Raw genomic sequence first — 8,979 nt, 5'->3', positions numbered from 1 at the left:
TCCAACCACACCGAGTTCGTTTCCGGTATGGAAACAAAACACGGCTTCAGAGGACACTCGTAGCACGAGACGTCGACGCACACTGTCGTCCACTTCAGCAACTTCGGCCACCTAGGTGCGAGTTTGTACAGGGCGTGCACCGTCCGCTTGTCGGTCAGAACCGAATTGCACAACTTTTCCTGGTTGAACGTCAAAATCAGGTATAGTCGATTCTCGGTCTCGTCGGCGTTCAAGATGCCCCACCACAGAATTTGGCAATCGCGTCCTCTACCTTCGGTCCATCGAAGATGGAACAGCGAGGTGGTGCCCAGAGAAGCGACGACGTTTCTAAAGTTCATCCGCACCTGCACAACAGGTCGCTCGAAGCCGTTCCTGGCGACGGCGTTCAGCGCCTCCGTCACTCGACCGCCGAAGACGAACTGTTCGCAACAGTCGAGAAGATCCAGGCATCGACGATCGTTCGCCATAAATCGGTCCATGCACGTCATAAGATTGTACGCGAATTCGTTGATCTCCTCGATGCGAAAGTTCTTCGTGCACACCAGCAGATTGCGTTTGGTCCGTTCCAGCAACGCATCTTTGAGATCTTCGTTTAGAAGCAGGTATGCGGCAACGGACACGGCGAACACGTACGCGTTCAGGTCGCCCAAGCCCTCTTCCGACTTGCAGTCTTCGTCCAGAAACCGCAACAACCTCACGGTCGTTGCGATTGGGCGCGAACACGTCGCGACGGAGGATAGATCCAACAGTATCTGGCCGCCGGAACGATAGACGTCTTTTCTGCATCCGAGTCTAAAGTCCGCGAAACCTTGACGAAGCCGGACATGACCGTCCAACGTCTCAATCCATTTTTCGCCCTGTACGTCCCGCTTCCTTCTCCGCCATGGTTAGTCGCGAACAAACAATGCTACCCGAATTACTTATTCTTCTTGTTTTTATACTCGACGATCTCTTGGTTAAAAGGAAACAAATGTCTTCGAAATCAACATATGAACGCGAGACGCAGAAAGTAGAATACAATCGGCATGCTGTTCTTTTTCGCCCTGATAGTGATGTTAGTTTCGGTCGCGTATCCTATGCCGACCGAAGATCAATCGCCTTCGACGAACGAAATCGACGTCTCTTTCGCAACGAGCGTCGGCATCTCGTCCATCGTCGAAATGCGAGTGGTGAAAGAGTGGCGAACCCTGTTCGTGGGCGCGAACAACTCTGTGTTCGTGTTCGATCTCGATCGAACTCTAGCATCCTCGACGGCTACGAAGTTAGACTGGATGCCGGACTCGGTCGCCAAAAAGAAGTGCAGATTGAAAGGGAAGGAAGAACACGACTGCCAGAACTACGTGAAAATCGTAACTCCGGATTTAACAAACGTTCGAGTGTTGATCTGCGGAACCAACGCTCAGAAACCAAAGTGCATTTATGCCGAGATGTCGAACTTGGAGAGTGGTTGGAGGAGAAGGAACGCGATGGACGGTCTGTACAATTGTCCGTTCGCCGTCGACCAAAAAGTAACGTCCGTCTTCGTGGATTGTAGCCTGTACGCCGGGACGGTCGCCGATTTCAACGGCAGGGATTCCGCACTGACGAGGTCGATAGGCAATGCCGTTCCTCTCTTAACCAAGAGGCACGATTCGTTGTGGCTGAATCACCCGAAATTTGTCGGTTCGTTTGTAGAGGGAAGAGAAGTGTTTTTCTTCTTCCGAGAAGTTCCCGTAGAAAACTGCGAGATGATTTACCGTTCGCGAATCGCCCGCGTTTGCACCGACGACAAGGGAGGAAGAACGATACTGGACTCCAGTTGGACGACTTTTCTGAAGGCGCGACTCGACTGTTCGTTCCGAGGGGAATTTCCGTTTCGCTTCAACTACCTGCAGGACCGTCCGCGGAGCAAAGGTCTTCTACTACGCAGTTTTCACGACGGGGGAACACGAAATACCCGCCTCGGCCATCTGCCGTTTCGGCCTCGACGACATAAGTGACAACTTCGGAAGAGGTCCGTTCTTGCGACCAACGGCGCCTTGGGGACGCATCCCGGACGAGGACGTTCCGGACAACAGACCGGGCGATTGTTCGGTCGACTCGACTCTACTCTCGTACGAAGATCTAAATTTCGTGAAATCGCACCCGTCGCTGTACGAACCGGTCGGAAGTGGGGACCCGCTCTTTACGCTCGTTCGACAAAACTACAGGTTGAAGACTTTGACCGTGACTGAGACCGGTAACCGTACGGTCGTTTTCGTCGGAACGGACGACGGTCGAGTCTTGAAATTGGTGCTGTCGGAAAATCAGGCCGTCCTTCTGTACGTCATGCGCGCGACAGAGCAACCGATCACGAACGCCGGCTTGCACGGGAACTTTTTGTACGTAACCTCTACCGATCGACTTTACGAAATCCCTCTTTTACGGCATTGCCGACTCCTGAAAGATCGCACACGCAAGCAAGATCCGCATTGCAGTTTGATGTCGACGCACTCCGGTGTCGAGTTGGAACCAATACCAGACAGTGGATAAGACGAACGCGGACGTAGAGTTGGAACCAAGACCGTCGGAGCACGTTCCGAACGACGACGTCGAGTTGGACCGAAGGCGTTCGGAGCACTTGCCGAACGTGCAGGCGAAGAACGCCTATCTGGACACGCCGTCGACGGATCACATCAGTCTGGTCGCACTCGCGGCAATCGGGTGGACACTTTGTATAGTTGAAGCTATAGGCATTGTTTGGTTGATATTTAAAGTTACTTTGTTGGTACAGTAAAAAAAAAAGAAATCGTGCGTTTTTTTACATATCTGTGTATTTCTATAATCCGTTTCTGTCAGAGTTAGGAACATGCGAACAGGGTCAAATGCATTGTTGATTTTAAAATTGAAATAAACGAAGATTGACACATAATTTGTTTGTTTTTCTTTTATTTCGTCTAATCAACACTCAACCATCATAATCAATAATGAAAGTCCATGTGAACCGAATAACGTACATCGTACTTAATGTCGAAACCTACGACGCAGGGAAGTATACTATAATATGAGCATTTGTTCATCAGCAGTACGACGGTCGGACTATCCACCTGCTGGACGTACGTTCTAAGTAACCTGGGCAAGGCCTCGTGACGCACGTCGTTTGAGACGATCGTTCGCTTGCACAGCAACTTCACGGAAGGCATATCGTCGTACCATTCGTAGGAATATGTGAAATAACATTCCGAACCTTCGGTTGCAACCGCAATGCTTTTGTTTCCCTCACTTCCGTCGTTGTAATATTCGAAGGTACGATTCTTCAGTCGACCGAACGTTGGGTTTTCGATTATTATTCCTTCGTCCTTTATTATTCCTTCGCCCTCAATGACACCGTAAAATCGAACGTCCTGGCTGTTTCCTATCGTGAATCGATGAAATCCCTTCGCCAGAAAACCACGCATCACGAAGTAACCTTCGGAAATCTCGTCCCACTCGTGCATTCTATGGGCACCTCTTTCGGAGGATATCCAGCAGACCGGTTGCGTCGACGAAGTCGTTGCGACACGCCGCGAACAAAGGGTGCTGCGAAGCTCCCTCGTGCCTGACGTAGTACGGCGCCGGCCGGAAAAGACCGAGCGCGGCGCACGCTCTCCTTAACTTGGGAGCGTTCGTTTCCTTCTTCGACAGTCGGCGAACGCTCGATAACGAGATCGTCTTCGTCTTCGTCCTCTTCAGACCGTCCGCGAGTTCGACAAACGCACCGGCGCAGGATCGTCGTGCGTCAGCACGATCTCCACCAACTTCCGGTCCAGCTTCGAAACTAGAGGTTCCGCGTCGTCCCTCACGTTCAGCATGCCGACCGTACCGACTGTACGGTCCTCTCGCAGGTACGCGTATCTCTTCTTTGCAGTCGTCAGCAGTAGCCGTCTGTACGTCTCCCTCCGGACGAACTTCTGCCATCCGTTTCCGCCGACGGTTTTTTCGAATTCCATCTGCAAATTGGGTCTGCTGTTCGCCCCGACCTTCACGAACAGCGAGTCCGTGTCTCCGTAAACCACCCGAGCGCCCTAGCGTTCGGCGCAATTCTTCAACTTGGCCAGCTGTCTCTTGCAGCTCGACGTCACGTGGTTGTAGAGTCGACCTCTTCCGGAGATGGCCAGGCATCCGATGCACGCGTTCGCCACCCGTTTGTACGCGGCCGATCGTTCCGGTCGTTCGTCCCGTCCTCGCACCAGCCTCTTGAGTACGGACGGCAGAAGACCTTCGAGCACGCTCGCGTCAACGAAGGACCCGTCTTCGAGAGCGGTCGCCTTGTCAACGTTCCGGTCGACGACGAACCTGGGATAGTAGGACTTGAAGTCGTACACGTCCACGTGATCGTGGATGCCGGGAACTGGTTCGAGAACGAGACCTCCGCCTCCGGCCGGCTCTTCCGCCGTCTCTCTTCGACGGGGAAACACGAAACCCCGTCTCGCACCCTCCCTGCAGAGCATGGACGACAGCGTCTGCTTCCTTGTTCCTCCGGGAAAGGTGCCCGTCAACCTTGACGCGTCACCTTTCCAACGGTTTCCACAAGACGCCTGCTGCGCACCTTGCGTTCGTAATCTCGGAGGACAGAGAGCTCCTCATCAAGCACGTCGTCGGACGTTCGTGCAGAAAGTTCGTTGCAAGATCTTCTGCTCGCGTACTCGTACATGGAATCGCGATCGCGGCACCCGTCGGCGTCCTCGGAGGTGTCGACGCATATCGGCCATCGAGATATCGGCAGGTCGCAGGCCGAGCATCTGTTCGTCAAGACCGTCTTCACCCACTCTCCGTAATACACGAGAACGTCGGCCGATTTCAAGAGGTTCGTCAGACGTCGCAGCACCTCCCTCTCTTCGGGCTCCTTCGACATCCTTCCTTTCGGAGAGAACTACGGCGGTCACGCGTGCGGTCACGTCGAGTCGAACGGAGAGGTAGAGCACGGACGGCTGCACGGAATCGGTTTCCTCGAGTTCCAGGTGGGTTTGTTCGTCGTACTCGAAATTTTTGATGTATCCCTTCTCGTTCGTGGTGCATCGGTGCCAAGCGCACCCGTGCACGCCGACAGGCGCACTGGGCGTCCAGGTCGTCGACGGCAGACGGCAGGTTGCCGAACGTGTTCTCCACGGGGATGCCGTTCCTGTCCCGTGACCTGAGCGTGCGGTACGTTCGACCCACGGACTCGTATCTGTCGCCTGTTCGTAAAGTCGCGTCGCCGTCTTCGTCTTCGGCGTAACATTGGAATTCAACCTTCGTACTCTCCAGGTCAACCGGCCGTCCGTCTAAATTTCTTCCGCGAACGGACAACCTTCCTGTTATCTTTGAATATTTGGCGCTCGTCAGATAGACGAACATGGCTATTTTTTTCATAGAGACAACTATATATATATATATATATTTAAAAAAAACATTCGCAAACAACAGATTGTCGTTAAATGATTTATTTTATTATTCACTTTTCAATTAATAGAAAGAATCTAATTTTCATCTGTACACCTTCGTACCGTCCGGTATCTGCCACTCCGACAGCCTCTGTTCGATGGGACGTCTGCACGTCGGGCAGTTGTTCACCCGCTTCGGGCACGATCGACAGGACGTAAAATGTCGGCAAGGAATCGTCATCACGTCGGAGTACGCGTCCAGACACATCTGGCATCTGTCAACGTCCTCCAGCGTCCGGAGAGACATCCAATCGAAACCGGGACACAATTCGTTCAGCACGTCGCCCACCGTGTAAGCCATCGTGTCCTTCCAAGGATGAGACGAGTACGCCTTCTGCGCGATCGCCAAAACGTCCGCCACGCGTCCTCGTTCGCATGGCCAGTCGCCGAGAACGGAAGATATCCAATTCACCGTTGACGGGCGATCGTATCCTTTCGGTCGAACGTCCAATCCTTCCTTGCTTCGTTTAGTCGCCGTCCTGTTGAAAGGGTCGTCCGGGTCGCGATGCACAATGCACCTTCTGGCGATCTGAAAGGGAGGTGGAGGTACGCGACGAAAAACCGACTTGCACGCAGTCCTCAATCTGTCGATCTCTTTTATCACTTTCAAATGTCCCACTTTCAGACACCTCTTTCCACGGAGAGTACAAAAATATCGGGTTTCCCACTCCTCAGTCGCTGACGGTCGGGTCGACGACGTGTTGGTACTCATCGAAAAAAAATCGGTTTACCTTATCGCCGTGCAACTCGGCTTCGTTTATCGCTTTTGCAAACACTTTCATGATTCTCGTCGTTTCGGCTATCGTTTCTCTCATGATTCTCGTCGTTTCAACCATCGTTTTCATGACCTAAACCTAACTGTGGTAATCTTTGACGACTTCATCGACTTTTGTACGACAGATCGGACACAACGCTAACCTGACGGAACACGAGTCGCAGCAGACGAGATGGTTGCACGGAGTAAGGAGGACGTTCGAATCGCGATCCATGCACACCTTGCACGACATCTCGTCCTTGAGATCGGTAAGTTCCCTCAATAGATCTCCGCGAGATTTCGCGTCGTTGTCGTCGTCGTCGCCGACGCGTACCTTGTTCGTATAGCTTTCGACTGGCGCACGAACTTCTTCTTCCTCTTCTTTTCGTTCCGGGCGTTCGTCTTCGGCATCTTCTTCCAAGCGAAGTTCGGCGATCAGAGACACCAAGCCCTCGTGTTTCGACGGATCTTCGACCCCGTCCTTTTTCCTGTCGTCGGTCCCATTTTCATCGAAGTCGATTATGCTCGAGACCAGAACTTCGTATGTCAAAGAGAACACTTGTCCTTTCCTCTCGAGATGATCGCTCACGACCTTTGCGATCACGTCGCTGTCGAATCCGAATTCAGAGGCAAAATTAATCTTGGAAATCAGGGTTTCCTTCGTCTTGCGCCGCAACCACAAGCACGAACTCCCGTGTTCGGCGTGTTCAGAAAGAGGGAGGTCGTCCGGCTCCCATCGGCACAGCAATATTCCGCAGAAGAAACACCTGGCGTTATCTTCGAAACCCCCGTAGAAGAACCCCGCTTCCGACATCGACCTTCCGTCGGGTCTGTCGTGCGGCCAGTTGCGAAAGGTTTTCACCCTGTCTTCCTCGTCTTCAAATTTTGGAAAGGTAGCGGTTCTCTGCATAATTTCCTTTTGCATTACCTACTGATAATAGACTGATTTCGAATGAAGACAAATAAGCACAATAACAACTTTATATTGTTTTTTTTGTAATAAAGACTTTATTGAAGACAAAACAGAATATAAGATTTCTTGGTTTTTTTTCTTAGTACTTAATATATCGGAACATTTTTTTAAAATTCTATTCCGAAGACGGGTTGTACTTCAACATTTTCGAGAGCAGCCGGTCGTCCAGTTGCTGTTCCAGTTCTTCTCCGTAAACGACCGTGTCTTGGTCGGAAATGTCCTGTTCGTCCGACGATTCGACTGGAAGCTGAGAATCCTCCGGAAAGTAGTCGGCGAGGTTTCCTTCTCCGGCTGTTCGTTCGTCGTCGACTGGAAGTTGAGAGTCCTCGGGAAAGGATTCCGATTCCGATTCCGTGCGATCTCAGCTTCTCTTCGTTCGTCGCCGACGCCAACAGTTTGGGAGGTGCTTGCGTCGTCGTCGTCTTCGTCGTCGAACTTGATCATTTTGGTATAAGGAGCATCCGACTGAAGAAAAACAATCAAAAAATAAAATAAAGGTAAAATTACATCACGTCACACGTTACGTCCTCTTTGAAAAATGACGTCCTGGTCCTTGTCGCTTGAATCGTCGTCGTCGTTGGCTTTGTCCTTCTCGCCTCGTTTGTCGCCGGATCGCAACAACCTGACTCCTTTCCGCGAAAGCAGGAAACTCTGGAGAACGACCACGACGCAGAACCTGATGGCCTGCGAGGAGGTGAGAACGATCGCCCAGTGTCGTCCGACCTTGTTGATCGGACAGTCGACGGCGTCGATGCTGTTGGCGCTGAGGTCCAGAAGGTTTTCGTAGCAGTCGCCCAAGGACGTATCGCACTCCATCACGTCCCGACCGTCGAAGGCGCACGGCCAGAGTTTGTAGACGAGCACGTTTCTGACGAGGTAGACGGTGGCGATCGCTACGCTGGCCAGAGACGCCGCCTCCCACACGTCGGAAAGCGATGCGTACCTTGAGATCGCGGCGGCGAACACGAACGCGTGCACCACGTATTCCGAAGACAGAGGGTAGACGATCGCTCCTGCGAACACGTCCACAAGCAGGGTCGCCACGACGATCGGAATGCCCGCGTTTCTGTACCACCCCAATTGCTGCCGCTACGAAAGCCATCAGACGAATTGGTTATGTGCAGCATCGCCGGTGCTATTCCAGTCGGCATGTACACGAGAGCAAACTGCACGAAGTAGTAGATGGATCCGGCCGTCCCTCCCAGTTCCACGACCGGACATCGACGATGGTCGGCATCCCATTTGAGAGCGTCCGACACAGCTCGTTGACAGGTGCGATCCGTTCCTTCGGCACCGCATTCCCGCAACGGATCCAGATACGATGCTCCGCACGGTCCGATCAGAAATTTCAGGTTTGTGAAGAACGAAATGCGGACGCGCAGAGACTCAGCCGGCACGCCGACACCAGACTGGATGGCGCTCCGACTTTGACGAACGTCACGTACAGAAAGGCGGGCAGGAATATCGCGTACCAATCGACTATCGGGTGAACGTTCGCCTGAAGAAGAACGTCCACCACGAGCGAAGTCGCGATGCAGGACGAGATCAGCGAACATAACGTCGATTCCTTCATCATAGGTGGCCAGCCGCGTCGGTGACCGATGGCGTTCATACTAAAGATAGGAATCCTACCTTTTCCCCTAAGGAAGGGGAGCCTGGAAGTGAAAATCGACCTCGTCGTCTGCCAGATCGTTTCTGACGACAGGACATCGCGCAAACCTGTACACGGCGTTCATGCACTTCCGGAAATCGAGCGCGTTCTTCCACCCTAGATCGGAGTACAACTTGCGATAGGCCGCCGAAGTCAGGACGTCGCCTGCCCTGAGTACCGT

General features: G+C 52.7%; 2 protein-coding genes across 2 annotated transcripts; one reads left to right on the top strand and one right to left on the bottom strand.

Moving 5' to 3' along the window:
* The first annotated feature begins 1,160 nt into the window (after window positions 1-1,160).
* On the top strand, window positions 1,161-1,979 carry LOC117104566 (semaphorin-1A-like). The gene has a single exon (XM_033245420.1). The coding sequence runs from the start codon at window positions 1,161-1,163 to the stop codon at window positions 1,977-1,979; it is 819 nt and encodes a 272-aa protein (XP_033101311.1).
* A 4,295-nt stretch (window positions 1,980-6,274) lies between these two features.
* Window positions 6,275-7,099, bottom strand: LOC117104565 (baculoviral IAP repeat-containing protein 3-like). Its single transcript, XM_033245419.1, has one exon. The coding sequence runs from the start codon at window positions 7,097-7,099 to the stop codon at window positions 6,275-6,277; it is 825 nt and encodes a 274-aa protein (XP_033101310.1).
* Between the last annotated feature and the right edge of the window lie 1,880 nt (window positions 7,100-8,979).

The sequence above is a fragment of the Anneissia japonica genome, unplaced genomic scaffold (assembly GCF_011630105.1).
Source record: "Anneissia japonica isolate Jap-2015-1 unplaced genomic scaffold, ASM1163010v1 scaffold287755_len519135_cov135, whole genome shotgun sequence".
Classification (NCBI taxonomy): Eukaryota; Metazoa; Echinodermata; class Crinoidea; order Comatulida; family Comatulidae; genus Anneissia; species Anneissia japonica.
Note: the sequence above shows the minus strand (reverse complement) of the source record. Positions and strands in the feature narration are given on the sequence as shown.

Coding starts and splice junctions, on each gene's coding strand:
- LOC117104565 (XM_033245419.1), bottom strand. CDS start 7,099: ATGCAAAAGGAAATTATGCAGAGAACCGCTACCTTTCCAAAATTTGAA.
- LOC117104566 (XM_033245420.1), top strand. CDS start 1,161: ATGCGAGTGGTGAAAGAGTGGCGAACCCTGTTCGTGGGCGCGAACAAC.